We start from the raw sequence: 17,285 nt of genomic DNA on the forward strand, positions 1-17,285 counted from the left end.
TAGGGAAAGTTTTCAATTTTTTTTATTGGCATCAAATGAAGTCTATAAAGATCTGTATCTCAGGCTCTTTACACTGAAATAAACCCCACTGGGTTTATATGAACAGTTAGGTAGTTACAAAGCCCATTGTAAGTTTTTCTCTTGGCCTGTCAAACTTAGAGGCCATTCAGGGAATGCTTTGGTTAATGTGGGCTTGATTAATTGGTTGAGCTTTGGTTAATACAGCTGTTGCAGTGACCTGTTACCAAAGCCAGTAAAATCAGGGAGAGTTTTTCCTGTAAAGTTAGTGAGAGTGTTTCCATTTCCTCTATTTATTTAGGGCAATGAGTCAGACCCTAAAATTTCAAGGGCTGCTGAAACAGCTTTTAGCTTTTTTATGAACCCACAGTTTTTAGTTTAGATATGCAAAAGAACTAATAATCCCACAAGTCAGAAGAATACTGGTTCAAACTGGAAGATTGTGGATAAATTCTAAGTGTTTTAACCAGATATAAAAAGGTATCTACACCATTTTTCATCCATGCCTCTGAAAAGGCTTCCTAACATCACTCTGTTTGTGCAGATGGAAGAGGAAGAAAAACATCCAGCTAGTGATTTTTAAATACTCCTTTAAACAACTTTTTGGAAAGAAAATGCTATGACATTTCTTTTTTTTGGGAGGGGGGGGGGGGAATTTCCCATTGAAATAAATACTCCTTTAAACAACTTTTTGGAAAGAAAATGCTATGACATTTCTTTTTTTTGGGAGGGGGGGGGGGGAACTTCCACATGTAGAAGCTAGTACTATGTGTAGAGATGAATGAAAATTATGTATTTACTTACTTCCTCATTTATTTGAGTGGACAGTAAATTAGGTAGTAAGCTGATGAATGATAGAAAAGCTGAAAGTCAAAATCATCTCTGTGTGCACTTTCCTTCGAGTGTAACGTTCCCTTTTTCTAAATATCAGGTCTTAAATAAGTCATTAATACAGGGTGGATGCTCTCCATATTAAGTTAGAGAAACTTTGTGGTTGAAATCACATATCTTCAGGGAAAGGAGTTAGAATTTTTACTGTGGGTTCATTTTGTATTTATTGTTTTAGTACCAGCTCATTTGGTGTTGCTCAGTGGTTTGAGTGTTTGAGGCAAATGTGGAACCAGTGGGAATAGATGGTGAGGGAGGGGGTTCAACATCAGCTGTGGCACTGGTGGAGGTCCTGGAGGTCAGGGGGTTCAGGTGCCCTGCCAGGACAGTGATGGAGAGCAGGAGTGAGCCCAGTGTAGGAGGCCAGGAGCCCAGTTCACTCTCTGCTGACCTTGCCAAGTTTATCACCAAAAAATAAGACTGGCAACTGCTCTGAAGCCTCACTTCAACAGTGGCAAGTAATAAACAAGCCCTTCTATCCCTCTCTCCTTCTCTCCCTTCTAACACAGACATATGACATGTTTTGAAGAATCTGTCCTTCTCCTCTGGAAAATGCCACTGTGAGCTAAAAATCAAAACTGCTCTGCTTTTTTTTCAGCTGTACAGAAGAAATCACTGAGGGAATTCACAGCTTCTTGCCAGAGAGGAGATCGCTGGGGTCGTGGATTTCAAGCAGTACCTTAGATGTAAAGGAGACAGCAACAACCTTCTCCATTGAGTGCTGTGCAAACAATTCTGCTGGTTTAACCTGTGAAAAGAATTTCATTAACCTGTCAGGTACCAGAAGCCAGTGCTTTAGAACAGGCTTTCTCAATTAAAGCTGGGATGGTGAACTTACAGTATTTTTTATCTGGCTAAATGACTGATTGTGCAATGGCATTGCAGGTAAAACACAAGTGCTGTATGTATACAGTGTGGGAAACGGTGGGTGAGTGGGAGACACATGTCTCTTTTCTCCAGTCCCAAAGTGGGGGGGGGCCTCCCTCATTAAAATGAGCAGAAATTTTACATGAATAGAAGGTGCAGAATGGAGCCATGGCAATGTTGGGGTCTGCTTTTTTATTTCCTCTTGATAATCCCTACCTGAAACCTGGAGGAATCAGCCTTGAGAATTGCTGAAGACACTTCAGCAGCTGGTGGCAGGTGTTGGCTCTTGTTCCTCTCCTGGAAGTCACTGTGGTGTTGCCAGAAAAGTCCATGGGAGCTCTTCTCACCCCATGGAGGTCATTGTGTGCCCAAACATGAGCATGACTGAGTCAACAGGCCCACCTAAGAGACAATCTCTGTCTGAGAAGGAGGAGCAAGTACCAAGGGAGAGACCTTCTTAAACTGCTGTAGACAGGTGACAGAAGTATAAGCTCTGGTTTGGGAACCACTGTGCAGTCTTTCTTCTTGTAGGGGGACATAAGAGATGTTGAACAAAAAAGTTGATATGATTATTTGCCCATATTTTTTGCACTTTATACTTATAGCACCGTATCCATCCCATAGGGCAAAGTATTTCAGTTACAGGGAACGTGCTGTGGCATCTGAGAACTGATTTGAAGCACCCAGATGTTTGCAGTACAGAGATTTACTTTGTCATGGACAAACAAGTTGTTTGGTGCTTTTGACTACAGTTAATGATGTCTAATCCATGGATCACAGCAATACTTCCATGCACTTAGATTTATTAATTGGTATAGCATTTTTTTAAAGTCAAAATAGATGTCAGAGTTGCCCAACACTTAACACCTCCTGCCAAGCTCCTTGCTTTGCATGTGGCTCCATCCCATTCCCCATGCAAGGAGACTCAGACATAAGAGGTCTGCAAACCGGCAGAACTAACAAGCAAGGTTCTCCTTGCACGTTTAGTTGTACACACAAGCTGGGTAGTGGTTCAGTGGGTAGTAATATGTGTCACTTGAAGTTTCAGGAGCAGTTTCTTCCCCCCCGGACAATGCCACATTCTATGTCTCTGCTGGATTTTTCCTCCTATTGATCACTTTTTTGTTTGTGTTCATTTTCCATAGATATAAAAAGGTAAAAGCAAACATAAATACCTGCCCCTTCTTCTTTTGTTCCTACCAAAGGCTGTTTGGTAGGAACAGGTAGCCTCAGGTAGCCTCCTACCTGAGGCTGTTTCTCTAAGACTTATTCCACTTTTTTTTTTCTTCCAAAGCAATTTAGATATGAAAGCCAGTTGCAGATGATACAGATGGTAGGCCCATCGGATAACGAGTACATCTACATTGACTTCCGAGAATTCGAATATGATCTCAAATGGGAATTTCCCAGGGAAAATCTGGAATTTGGTGAGCAGTTCACAAAGCAAATCACAGTGTTGGAGCACTAGCCTGTGCTGTACCAACTGCAAACAATATTGACATTTTGTTTCTTGTAGGACAGGTCCTCGGTTCTGGGGCTTTTGGGAAAGTGGTGAATGCAACAGCTTATGGAATTAGCAATGCAGGAGATTCTGTCCAGGTGGCAGTCAAAATGTTAAAAGGTACGATAAACTCCGGGTGCCTTTTGCAAGCAGTGATGTATTCTGGCAGCTCCAAAGCGGAAGAGGTGTTGGAAGAAATCCTTTTATATACAGACTTTTAGCAGCTACAGCTCACAAATGCTTGTTTCAAAATGCTTTCTAAATCCTATTTTAGCTTGGAAGGGTATTGCTGAAGTGCCTTCCTCCTGCAGTGTGTTGCATTTTGTGCAGCGCATCACAGGTCTGCGTTGAGTGGGGAAGGATGGAGCTGCTCTGCTCTAAAGAGGACAAATGCAAATTCGTAGTGCAGATTAGCCTGTTGGTCACATTGGTGACTCTGTGGACTTTGGAATAAGATCCCTTTTTCTTGTAGTGCTGTCTGGCTGTTGCACTCCCTTCACCTCCTGCATATGAACTAGCTTGTTTGCAAAACTTCCAGTGATTTTCCTGCAGTCTTTTCTTCTTGATGAGGCAAAGCAATTTCTTTCCATCTTTCCTTATGGATCAGGAGCCTTCTTAAACCTTGCTGCTTTGCTCTGCTCTCTCTTCAGACTCTCTTGCCACCTCATAAAAGCAGTGTCTGGAAGCAAGCCTCCCACCAGCAAACAGGACTGCCTCACTGGCTCCCAAGTACTGCAGCTCTGTTGAAACCTAATGGGATGAGCTTCACAGCAGCAGCAGCTGCAGCACCCTGTGTGTGCCCACACAGTCCCTTTCTGCCATCCAACTCTTCATCCCCCCTTTGCACATGAGCATCAGCTTTACGATTCCTTGGTCTACTGCTTTGCAGTTACCTTTATGGAAATTCAATTTCATCATTTTGGAGGACCAAATTCCCGCTGAAAAACAAGCCTGAAGCTATTACTGAAACACACAGTGGCCTTCTTAACTATTGGATTGCAACTGGTTGCATGCCGTATGACAGCTAAGACATTTTTTTCTTTCCAATAGGGCTAACCGCCATTTTTTCTGTGCTTGTGAACACTTTCATACACTGCTGTCATTCCTTGCCATCCCAAGAATGACCAATATTTACATTTTATAACTGCTTTCCCAAGCATTCAAATGACCCACACTCACACACACTTTCCGTCTTTGGCTAAATCTTTTTATACTGTACAACGATTTTTTAGAATGTTCCCAAATGTACTGTCAGTCCAATGAATTTGAAATGAAGACTTGCATGTTAGAAAGCATCGCAACCATTTACATTTTTATTTCTTTGCTGGTGATTTCCAAATCTGTGTTATTATTTTTATAGAAAAACCTGATGCTTCAGAAAAAGATGCTCTAATGTCTGAGCTGAAAATGATGACTCATATTGGAAGCCATGAAAATATTGTGAACCTACTAGGAGCTTGTACTGTGTCAGGTAACTAGTGGAGAGGTACCAGTTAAAACCTTGATTCTAGTGAGGGCTCCTGAACAGAAAAGGAGGATCAAAAATTGCTCATTGAAAGCAGTATTAAAAACATTCAAGTCATGATAAATCGCGTATTACTAGTGCTGCCGTTCCCCTGTTCACTGTCTTTGCCCAACCAATTGTGCTGTTCTGTGCTGGCCCAAAATAAGATGAACTGAAAGCCAAGTAAAGCCATGCATGTGTACAGAAATGGATCCTTTCTAACTACTTGCATGAAGCAATAGAATAGCCCTTCTCTAGAAAAGATTTTCCTATTACAGTGGGGATGGCACTGTTACGGCCAGTTCATTAAACGAAAAGGAGAAACTTACTGGGTGTAAATTAATTTTGTATCCACATGGTTCTTTTCACAATAAAAATTGTATCTTTTTTCTTTTTTAATCATATCGATCACCAAAACAGTCAAGTTGTAGAAAAAAATGGAAAAATTGCCTAAAGCTAGACAGAAATATGTGTGACTTCTGATATCATTGAGGCAACGTACATGGGTATTCCTGTCCCAAGAACTCCCTCTCTGGACAGTCCAGCAGTGAACAGGAGTGGGAGGAGAAAGGCTAAAGTACAAATAATCTTGGGGGAAGTGCCACGGTTTACCCAGTGTTTGTCCGTATCGTGAATTGTAACACCTGCCACTGAAAAACTTGACAGATTTTCTGCCACAGATACTAAGTCAGAAAGACCAAAGAGAACATTTAACTCGTTTCCCCGGTTTGCATCAATAGTGTCATAAGAAGTCTTTTGAGGCAAAAGAGGAAAACAATAGATTGTCAGGGGCAGCTTTAGCTGAATTGAAACTATACAGGCTGCCACTGCCTTCTGGAAAATTCGGCAAGATGTGATGAGGTAGGAGAGCTGCAGGGAAGACCTGCTTATTCTGGCAGGGTAGGGCAGGATCACCTCCAGCCTAATCCAAGTCCTGTGTTCAGAAGTATTTACACAGTTCTCAAGATTTTCATACCCGCCCTCTGAGACACTTTATGACCTTTTTCCAATGTGCCCTACTTTGCTTGACAGGGGACTTCTGGCACAAATGTCCACAAATTTGTAGCTGGTCTTTCTGAAGTGATACCAGTGTAAGATTTTGCAGGGGTGATGTGTGACCAGCCTGAGCTCTCTGTGAGCCATTCGCTCCTGCCCAGTCAGGAATCGGAGGTATTTTTTCTTTTTGAGAAAGTGTCCTGACCAGTGCTCCACTCAAATGCATACACTTGTAAGATCTTTCCCTCCTATAGGTCCTCTCAGCTAACACACCTGGGTTTCAGGTGACCTTCATGAAAACAAAAGGATGTTTCTAGAACACCAAGAGAGTGCAGATAAATGGAAGAACATAATACCAATTTGCACCATCAAGATGATTACCAGGGTTCATCTTTTGCTTGAACCATGTATAGTTTAGACAATATGCTGCATCTTTATAGCCTGTGCTGCTCTGCCCGGTGGCATTTGGCGTGGGAAAGGATCTTTGTGCCCTCATAGGGGCTTGCAGTCCACCGTTGGAGATGCACCGCAGGGAATAATCATCAACACAGGCTTTCCAAAGGGACATTACAGTCAGTCATTACAGTCAGTAAGCATTACCTGCCCATCAGTACAGGTTATCTACCTGGGAAGTGAAGGTGCTTGGAACATTTAATATAGATTAGTCCTGGGAGAAGATGAGGCATCATTAGGATTTTAATGAGGAGAGTGCTATAGATAGCAGGAGGCATTTAAATTTCCAACTATTTCAGGACCAATCTACTTGATATTTGAATACTGTTGCTATGGTGACCTTCTGAACTACTTAAGGAGTAAGAGAGAAAAGTTTCACTGGTCATTGACGGGTATTTTTAAACAGCACAACTTCAGCTTTTACCACAATATCCATTTGGACCAAAATTCCAGGTAAAGCATTCAGCAACAGTTTAATACTTTATAAAGCTACTGTCTCTTTTTAAGCTGCATTCTCAGCTGTGCTGTAAACGGGTGAAATCATTGAAATCTTGAGAACGTACCCTCACAAACTTTACTAAGCAATGCTTTGGGAGGAACTGAGATTTGATTCTCCTTACAGCCGTCTTCTGACACTGGGCTGCAAAAGACAAGCAATCCCTTATTTCCTTTTCTAGTTTTGAGAAGACTCATGTCTGTGCCCAAATTTTTGGTAGCAATAACTGATCATGCTTTTTCACTGCAAATCGGCTGATGTCGAGAAGATCATGTGAATATGTAATCCACTGTGTATAACCTTTGAAAATGTGTCACCCACTCCAGGAAGGGAACTCACCTGAACCACGGTGCGAATATGACTCTGTGCAGAGAGGATGAGTTTGAAATCACACAAAGTCAAAACATGAATGTGACATCTGGATCAAAGGGGATTGTGCTGTATTCTGAGGAAGGTAAGAAATTAATTGGTTTTATCTCTAGTAATTCTGTAATTACTGTATTTATTATATTATTAACCTAACCAGAATCTATTCAGTGACACAGAAGGCCCCTTTCTATTACATGTGTCTCTTGCATCCTGGCAGAAATTTTGCTGGAGAAGGATTCAACAACAGTTAAAACCAGAGGCTTGTGTTTCTGGTCATGCTATACATAGTATTTGAGCATAAAAATACCCTTTCTTTTAATTTGTGTCTGAGCAAGGGATGCAAAAGAAGGATACTCTTTCTGATGTTATTCTTGGTAGGAACACGTGAAAATCCTTATGACAGTCAGTAGAATTAATCAGAGACTGAGGAAGACCATGGAAAACTCATACTCTAGTTATTTTTTACAGATAAAATTAAGCATGTAGACAGATGGATGGATGAAGAAGAGGATTTTAATGTGCTCACTTTTGAAGACCTTCTTTGCTTCTCTTATCAAGTTGCCAAAGGAATGGAGTTCCTTGAGTCCAAGTCGGTATGATATAGGGTAACAAACAAAAGATAGAAAAGATGGCAAAAATATGTCAATCTGTAAAAAGCAGACTGAGGAACAGCCACACAGTGGCAGGCTTGAACTGTACCTCCTCCCCCAGCTTTATGGACTGCAATATTAGACATGGCCCTCAGTAAGAAGGAGTGGTTGCACACTTCTGTCTGCTCTGTCCCTGTCCTTATGGAATGAGGTGCCAATTCAGAGAGCTCCGTCCAAGACTGGGGAATTATCTTCTTTTGATACTATAAGCTGCAGAGCATTAACCCTTCCTTTCCTTCTAAGTGCATTCACCGAGACCTTGCTGCCCGGAATATCCTAGTGACCCATGGAAAAGTGGTGAAAATATGTGACTTCGGCCTCGCCAGAGATATAGTGAATGACTCCAACTACATTGTCAGGGGCAATGTAAGTTCCCAAGTGCTCTCTATTTTTCCTACCACTATGAGAATGATAAGATCTAAGAAAATGAAACCTTTCATTTTCAAATTCTTTGTTAGCTTTATAAATATCTGTACAGACAGTGCAGAATTTTCTCTTTTTCCTGCCCTTGGCAAATTCAGATGCTTAGCTTGTAATTAATGTCATCAAGCTAGTACTGTAAATGAGATGGCACCCATGTCCTTTCTAAAGCGCAATGAAATACATTGATGGAAAGTGCAGAGATGCAGATGTTATGGACAATAATAGCATAGGGACAATAGCATATGTTTGGGGTACACCAGATCCTCTGGTTATATGTAGTAGACATCTCCATCTGAGCTACTCACTCTGGAAGCCAGAATAGGGAAGAAAGCTATTCCAGGGCTGAGCTCATCTCCTCCTTAAACAGTCATCTAAAACAGCTGAGATTAATTGGCTTCTTAAAAGGACTGTTTCTTTCTTTAAGAGAAACTTAAAGGGGCTACTAAGGGAGATCCAGCTTTTCACGTAACTAACAGTAATTGATCCTACTCAAGCAGCGAGAACTACACTGAGTCACCTAGAAAGCCTGTGTCCCAGCGTGTCCCAGCCTGCTTTTCCCCTGTCTGTACAGGCTCGTTTACCAGTTAAATGGATGGCTCCTGAAAGCTTATTCGAGAGGACATACACGATGAAGAGTGATGTCTGGTCTTATGGAATATTACTGTGGGAAATATTCTCTTTGGGTATGTTCTGTAATGTAACAAAAGAGCAGTGCTTGGTTTTGGCAACTTTTGCATAAACATGTATTCTCCAATCTTTTCTACAGGTGTAAATCCCTACCCTGGTATTCAGGTTGATACAAACTTCTACAAATTAATACAAAGTGGATTTAAAATGGACCAACCATATTATGCTACAAAAGCTGTGTAAGTGTGTTTCCTAAGTGATGCACATGGGGTGCATGGGAATTTATATTTACTAGGTCACTGTATGACCTTTTGTTTATTGAACACTGTACCTTGCTCAAAAAAATTTGCAGGTGGTGAAATCTTCCTCTACAGTCAGGAAGGGCTGCTTGATCCTGTGGGTTTTGTCCTAAAGCAGAAGTGATCAATGCTAAAGGTTAAGGGTGTTTGAAAGGACCAATTTATTACCATTATTTAATCGTGCCTTCCTTTCCCGGGGAACTTCTGTTCTCAGATCATAGACTTTCCTTTTTCTTTTTTTTTTTTTTTTTTTTTAAGGGTGTTTGAAAGGACCAATTTATTACCATTATTTAATCGTGCCTTCCTTTCCCGGGGAACTTCTGTTCTCAGATCATAGACTTTCCTTTTTCTTTTTTTTTTTTTTTTGTTATACCATATTAATTTTGGATATTAACTAAATCTTTGGTGATTTTTTTTAAATTATTTTTAATTGAAACTCTAGCATGTTCGATTCAGTTCTAGGAGGCCAGGGCTTTTCTTAGAGAAAAACCCTGCTGAGGGAGAGTTGGCAGGAGATATTCCTTGTGCTCTCAGCACAAGACTTTCAGCCTATGCCTCTGTGCCTAGATGGACTCTGCCTAGAGGTGGATCCCAGGGGAAAAGAGAAGAGAATTGACAGTGATGGGGAACTATGATACCTGGAGCATGAAGGAAAGGGAAGGACTATGGGTTGTCTGAGGTTTTCAGGTGGACATTTCATAGCTGGTCTAGGAACTCACTGCCTTGCTAGGGCATTATACTGTTCTCATCCTCTATGTGTAAAGACTAATAGCATTAAAGGAACAGGTGAACCTGACAGATGGACCCATGAAAGATTGCTGTGGGGCTTATAAATATTAAGTAACTTATTGACCCAGTAAGTTTGCAAGAGACTTTAGCAAATAGACACTGCACTGGTCTCTGATGAAACTACAAACTCTCTGAGGTGGTGTTTAAACTTCAGGAAAATTTCTGTAATGTCAAATTACATAAAAGGCTTGCTGTGAAAAGTGTCCTCAAGACTCAGAGTCCACAAGAGTATGTTCAGCACCGGAGACAGACAGGAATTGTCTTTCTACCATTTACTTGTGCAATCTAGGATACAAGGTTAACAGGCTGGTATGTGCCAGACATTGTGAAATCCTGGCCTCAGTCCTATGAGGAGTATCTTGCTGGGACTCCAGTAAAGCCATGTTCTTCACTTCACCCTTTTTCCTCGTCTTTCTGTATCTTTTCCTCTGATGGAACATGTCAAATCTGGCTTCTTTCTATGAAATCATTCTGGTGCCCCATGATTTCCATCCAAATCCTGCACTTCTATGTAGTCACTTAGACTGAGTCCAACAGCTAAAACTTTTTCTGTACCACCTCTTTGCTCCTGCAGCTATCACGTGATGCAGTCCTGTTGGACCCTTGACTCCAGAAAAAGACCCTCTTTTTCTTTGCTGGTTTCCTCTCTTGCATGTCAGCTGGCTGAGGCAGAAGGAGCAGTAAGTAAACACAGAAAGAAGAAAAACGGTTTTGTAGAGTTTTGGGGGGTTTTTTGTCCAGTCCTGTAGATCACAATAAGAAGTAGCCTTCTGCTTTCTATTTAAGTGCAAGGTCGCGGGTTCAATCCCCGTGCCCAAATATAGGCACTTATATATACACCTATATATGTGTTAAGGGTATATTGCCCACGGATCTGTGTAAGAGTTTGGGGCATTTTTTCCAGCCATCAGAAGAAATCCTGACTTCCTACTGTCTGCATCAGGACTCTGAGAGGGTGAAATCTCTCAGCCTGAGCTATGGGAACGTGCTTACTTGTGCAGGAGCCAGTGCTCCACCACCAGTGGCTTTGGTGGTGTTGATAGCAGCCATGGGAGAAGAGCTGAGCCTGGACCACTTGCCAGGGATCTCATGGGGAGCCACCATGAGTATGTGTTGCCATGTCCTCACAGGCAGAGGGCTGTATGTCATTCTCAAAGGTCAAAATATTAAACAGGATCTGAGGAAGTCACGTTCCATCCTTACCACACTGTGATCTCTTCCTCAGGGAGGATAAGCAACTCCTTTAAAAACTACCAATTCCTACCTGGGTTTCTACTCTGGGCTAGGTGCTACTTCTCAGCAGCATCCTTGTGAACCTTTTGGGATGTGGAGAGCTGTGAATGACTCTTGCCTTTGCAGTCTTGAGCCTCTCTGCAGGCTGTTATCCTGGCAGAAGCTGCTGGACACAGAGGCAAACTGATGAGCAACTTCAAAGCACTGAACCTAGGAAAAAAATCCTCCTTTGCAGTCACAGACTCACAAAATCTCGGAATCACTGGACTCCTTTGCAGACCAGTGCCCTTAGTCCAGCCCTTTTGGGCCAGATAAGGTCCATCTCACTTAGCAAGTTGCCTGGACTCCCTCTGGAGTCAGAGGGAAGTAACAGGCAGATAGGAGTGTGATTCTCCCTCAAGAGGAGTTGGGCTGTACCTTACAAGTGCCCACTTCACAGGGAGAAGAGCAATTTTCCAAGTACAATAAGTGATAACAGAAGATTTCTTTTATTTCCTCCTCCCAATTCTAGGTTTACCAGAATATGGAGAAAAATGTTTCTAGACACAATTCCAGCCTCAAAACTAAACCGCATGAAACCAGGGATGAGGAATCTCTGCTATCCCCAACTGTGCTCCAGCATGAAGACTCTCAGGTTGAAAAATAATCTGGGTTATGAATTTGATCTCAGTATTTTCACAAACTTTGAGGATAAGACAAAAGTCATTAGTTTGAATTCAGCAAACACATCTATCACAAGACAGAAGTAATGGTCTTTTTGCTGTTTCTCTCCAACTGGATATCTCTTTTCTTCGTTTTATGTAAAGAGTGTCTAATCAATGCATTGAATTCAGACTGTTCTTGTCATATTGCAAGCAAACACAAGAAAATCCATGGATTTTAGAAGGAAATCCATGTTTATTTAGAAGAAAATCCATGGTGATTTAGTCACTGTTTACAAGCACAGACTATGCATCTAAAGAGAACTGGCGTGATTTCCGGAAGTGCTACTCACATCTTCATCTCCAGATGTCAGTGGGTGTTGGGGAAAAAAAGGCCATTGGAGTAGCCAATGTCAGATGCCCAAATTTTAAAATAGCAGCCTTGGTTTACAAGGAACTATGGATTTGAATGTATATAACTGTCTTATCCTGAACATCTCAATTGCTGTGAAGTTCCTTATAGCTGACCAGTTCAGGTGAGTTCATTCCATCCAATGTTTAGGTACTGGGGTGGTCTCTAATCATCCAGGCTACATTTGGCACCTGCTGATGAGAGCTAGGTATTTACAGTGAGTGATTCCTTTCTACCTAAAATAGGCATCTAAAACAAGCAAGAGGAGTAATATTTGGAGATGACCCTCTGCCCCCCTCGTCTAGAAAATCCAGGTGTTGGTCTCCAACTGGAAGACTCACTTCAAATGAGTTAAAGCTAATTCCTTTCTTTGGGCTTTAGGGATTTTAATCAAATTAAAATGTTTAATTTGAAAGAAATTATCTTCTGAAGCAATTTAGGAGTGTAGTAGCATCACTGTCAATTCCTAGAAATCAGCCCAGGTGTATGAACCCTTTTGCAATAAAATGAGAGTATATCTCTTTAACTTTTTCCCAGACTCTCAGGACAATAACCAGAGGCTCGATGAGTTTTTAATACAGATAAAAAGATGCATTATTTTCATGACAATGTTTGGGGGTTTGTAAATGCATCTTTCATAATGACTAACGGGACACATTTTTCTACATTACAGTCAATCAAGGTAAGAATATACTGGTTAATAATTTTATCCTCTTTTACATTTTAGAAAATGCTAACCACAGTTAAGACTTTAGTGGCAAGTATTATAAATGAATAAGTGTTTGGATAGAATCTGCTATCACATAAATTAAGCTGTTCTTTACTAACATCTGAAAATAATTCATGTTGTAATACAGTGATTATGATTTATATATTTTTATTAACATTGTTGGATTAGCAAGAAATCGTTGATTTTTTTAACAGATATAAATTCTGGAGAATAATTTGGAAATATAAAGATAGAAATAAAACCTTAACATTGACTTTCTGGAAAATATGTATGACAACACGCTCGATACAATTTCAAAGTGTTCAGCAATGAGATGTCACTGTTCAGGACCATTAACACACAACCACCATTTACTGGAAAATGGGAGTTGAGTGTCTTGTGCAAACAGGGGTTTTCAACCTTCAGAGCTAGAGGAGCTTAACACTGAACTGGTTACATCCAAGCCTAGCTGGCCCTGGAAGCTAAGTAGATGTGAACTTGGCTCATACAGGAGCAGATTTGGAATCTCAAGTGCATTAGACATGTAAGAGGGTTGTGTCCAATGTTTTTTCACAAGGTTAAAAAAGAAGTGGGCAGCGGTTATGTGGCCCCATCATCAGTACTGAGCTGAGACTCGGGAATATAAAGGCAAACAGAGAACATTGGAGCTACCACAAACTCCTTGTGATGCACACGTGAAAAGCAGCTCAGGTAACGGCACTCTGAGGAAGTACAGTCAGGAGAAAGACCCTCCTGTAAGGGCTGGTCACGTGAAGGAGTTTTTTGTTTCTACAGAGCACAGAGGGATGGAACAAAGATGCAGGAGATATTCAGTGAAAAAATAGTATCTTTTAGGAGCACATTTCCTTTCCAGGATGATTCAAACACAACTTGGCCAAGTTGTTGGCTGGTCCATTCCCAGATATGTGCAAAGCCACAGCCAGTGCTGTTTAAGGAGTAGTTTCATGATTCTTGAAGGAAAATGCCCATATTTCTCTTGTTAGGATCCAGACCTCTAATCTGTGCCTCCAGGAGCAGGTTCTCTGGAGAAAGTGCTAAATTCCCCCTGTAGTGAATGGAGAGATTTGATCTTGTTTGAAGACCTCCAGCAGAGATGCCTAAGTTAGTCTAAGCTAGATGCATTAAGTTAGGCAGAGACTGACAATGATTCAGTAATCGTTAAGCCAGGAAGAAGAGGAACAGAAAGGGTTGAGGTCAGTTAAAAGTCCTAAATGGCCAAGGACACTGCCCTCTCCTTGTTAACAACAACAGAGAAAAAACAAGAAAGAAATATTTGACAACCCAAACTGAAAGACAAGATGCGTTGAGGAATCGGCCCTAATTTTCTTCCCTTTTTCCCTGCCAAAGCACACCTCGGACCCTGTAGCCCGGTCCCGAGGAGACTTGCCCGTGGAATGCCCCCGGGATGAGGTGGCCTCGAGAGGGCACGGTCCCCATCCCGCTGCCGGGGCCGGCACTAGATGGAGCTCCGCGACCGCGGCTTCCCCCGGCTGTCTGGAAACCTAAAGCTGGAGCGGGCTGAGGGGTCCAGGAACCGAGCTGGTGCTTAGCAGAAGGGCCTAGGCCAGCCGCGCTGTCTGGAGAAGAGCTACGGAAGATACAGGGCAGCAGGGCTGGGGATGATGGTGCCACACAAAGGGAACTCACAGCCGAAAACTCTTAGTACTGACAATGGATGACCCAACTACCAGTGCGAACCAGCCAGCCCCCTCCCTCAGTGTGTCTCCCAAACATCTCTGCTCGTGTATCACAGGCAGCAGACATCAAAAAATAAGAGACTTTTCTCTGTCCAGTTCAAGAGAAACTGGAGATGCTTCTCCAGCATGTCTCGGATTTGGGATACCTGGAATGGGCCCTCTGAGGTTTCTCTGGAAGAAGCTGGAGCTAATAATGTTGAACCAGAAAAGGAGAGCAGAAATGACTCTCACGCAGGCTAGCAGTGGCTTTCAGTCCACATGTTCATGGAGGGATCTGTGAAAGGATTGAAGAAATCCAAGGTCGCATCTGCTACAGAGCTATCTGCAGGTGTGTTATTCTTTAAGAGACCCCGCTTCTGCTGAAAAATATTTTGGGGATGCAGAAATTAAAACAGGCTAAGGGTGACTAGATCAGGGCATTCCCCATGCAGCTGGGCACACCAGAGCTCATGTCCCCTCTCTCAGAAACTGAACTAGATCGAGTATTCTGTCTCACAGGGCTCCCTCTTCCCAGCTAACTGCACTACTGCACTAGTGAGTCGCTGTCTCCTACCCTCCCCCATCAATGGCTAATTAATTAGGCCATGCAAAGTAAACCAGCTACAAAAAAAAAAAAAAAAAAAAAATTGCAACCCGATATTTTGCTGGTATTAATACTAAAAAATTAGCCAATAAAAAAAAACCCACCTCAAAAAAAAAAAAAAAAGAAAAAAAAAAAGACCGACCCGGACCTGTGGTTGGGTAGATCACAAATCACTTCAGAAAGAGTTGGGACCTGAGCCCAGCTCCTTCTCACCCTTGGCGAGCATCCCAGCGCTGTGCAGTGGTGTGGAAAGCATCCCTCCCAGCCAGGATGTCTGAGACCTGGTCAAGATTCATGCTTCCTGACTTGCTTCCCGGGGATAAGATAAACAAGGGGATCCTGCCTTACAGGTCACTGCCACATTAGAATTCAGGGTTTTAAGGCTGTGCTGGAACACTGATAGAGCAACACTCCTAGCAGAAGTACAGGTGCCTCGGAGTACAGTTTGGATCAGATCTCAGATGAGAAGGAATTCTGAAGACCTGTGTTCTGAAGAGAGATGGAAAAGCGATGGTGCTCCTGTGGCCACCTCCACAGAGACACAGGAAGGTGTTTAGATACTGCTTAGTTGGGATGAAAACCCATGAGAGATCCTGACAGTGTCCCACTCCTCCAGCACATGCTACCTATACCTACTCATGATCCTTTTCACCACAGCTAAGCTTTGGCACTTAGCTGAGGCTGCCCGTGTGTGCCCAGAGATACATCTTCTCAGCTGCACTAGAGTTTCTGTCATTCCATGCCCTATGCCATAGGGACACCACAGTCTTCCAGCTGAAGAAATCCCAGAAGTTACTTCTAATGGAAGTCCATGACATCCCCATCCTCAGAAGAGGGTTGGAGGCTTCAGATCCTAAAATGAAGGAGGAGCCTAGCTCTAGTTTCCACCATATTTCTCCTGGAAGAGTGACTATCTACCTTATGTGGACTGAGAACTTTGGAAAAGGCTCCTGTGCCCAGAGGTGTCCTGGATGCAGAGGGGCTGTGGAGCTAAACGCAGGCAGAGCCGAAAATGGTTCTTAGGACCTGAGGTGCAAAATGAGAGGCCAGAGGATGGCAGTGTGGGCCACAGCCAGGAGTCTGAGCTCTGGCTCTGGGCCTCGCCCTACCCTTTCACTTCTTTGGGGGCCTCTTTTCAGACCAGCAAAAGAAGAAATGAGAGTCCTTTTCTCTCCCAGTAACTAGAAAAAGACAGCTGTGAGCAAATGGGAGGTGATGGACAGCAGTCAGGCACCAGTTTCTCCTTGGAGCCAAAAGGACTGAGATTTTTTTGTTTTGGAGGGAACAAGTTTGCCCATGGAGTAAGATGAGTTTTCTCCTGCCTTTTTTTTACAACCCCAGAATGAAGAAAGGTCCCATGTGGAAGCCTCAGCCTGCTCCCTGACAGACCAAGGAAGCGCTTGGCAGCTGCCTGCCTTGGCTTCCCACATTGTGTAGCACTAAATATTATTTTCTAAACACCACAGCCCTGCAGGGTTGTGTACAGTTACGGCCTTTGAAATCTTCAGCCTCACATACAACAAACCACCTATGCGAGCCAGAGTCACCTTGTGCCTCTGCTGACTGAACAGGTTTGCTGGATTGGGCCTGTCTTGACACAGGCTGAAGGAGATGCTGGTATGGGGCAGACACCCCATAGCATCTTGCCATGGAAGGCCCTGAAGGAGGGAATAAATCGCAGGAATGGCGCTGGCTATCGGTACGTGTGGAAGGACACGGCCACAGGGTATGCATCACTGGCCTGCCAAGGTTACATTTCAAAGCTGGGAGACATAGGGAATGAATCAGTGAGGAAAGTGGTGAAGACATCAGCCTTTATATTGCACCTGGGGTGTGGAGGAATAGCCTGGGAGCTCGCTGGTGACAAATATGTGCAAACCATTTTGCAGATGGAATTTGATATTTTGCTTGGCATGGGCATAAACACACACGTTAGTAGCACCATCCCACCAGCTGGGCTGGGACTTGTGGTTTTCCTGGGAGCGGTGTGGCTCTGGGCGAGGGCTGAGCAGCGGAGGGGCAGCTCTGCCTCGGGCTCCCAGCCCGGGCCGGCTGTTTCTCTCTGCAGAGCTGAGGCTGGGGAGCACCGTGCTCCCACCACGTCCCCAC

At 43.0% G+C, this 17,285-nt stretch overlaps 1 protein-coding gene across 1 annotated transcript in view; it reads left to right on the forward strand.

Annotated features, from left to right (window-relative positions):
• Window positions 1-11,759, forward strand: part of FLT3 (fms-related tyrosine kinase 3) — a gene marked incomplete at its 5' end in the record, with an annotated part of 29,798 nt that extends 18,039 nt beyond the window's left edge. Inside the window, 13 exons of the mRNA XM_010134944.1 lie at window positions 1,505-1,683; window positions 2,816-2,928; window positions 3,068-3,200; window positions 3,290-3,394; window positions 4,635-4,745; window positions 6,527-6,680; window positions 7,050-7,177; window positions 7,561-7,685; window positions 7,986-8,108; window positions 8,737-8,848; window positions 8,932-9,031; window positions 10,455-10,560; window positions 11,625-11,759. Coding sequence (XP_010133246.1) covers window positions 1,505-1,683; window positions 2,816-2,928; window positions 3,068-3,200; window positions 3,290-3,394; window positions 4,635-4,745; window positions 6,527-6,680; window positions 7,050-7,177; window positions 7,561-7,685; window positions 7,986-8,108; window positions 8,737-8,848; window positions 8,932-9,031; window positions 10,455-10,560; window positions 11,625-11,759 — 1,624 coding nt within the window. The remainder of the gene's footprint in view (window positions 1-1,504; window positions 1,684-2,815; window positions 2,929-3,067; window positions 3,201-3,289; window positions 3,395-4,634; window positions 4,746-6,526; window positions 6,681-7,049; window positions 7,178-7,560; window positions 7,686-7,985; window positions 8,109-8,736; window positions 8,849-8,931; window positions 9,032-10,454; window positions 10,561-11,624) is intronic.
• Window positions 11,760-17,285: the final 5,526 nt, after the last annotated feature.

This window comes from Buceros rhinoceros, unplaced genomic scaffold (genome assembly GCF_000710305.1).
Source record: "Buceros rhinoceros silvestris isolate BGI_N320 unplaced genomic scaffold, ASM71030v1 scaffold6274, whole genome shotgun sequence".
Taxonomy (NCBI): Eukaryota; Metazoa; Chordata; class Aves; order Bucerotiformes; family Bucerotidae; genus Buceros; species Buceros rhinoceros.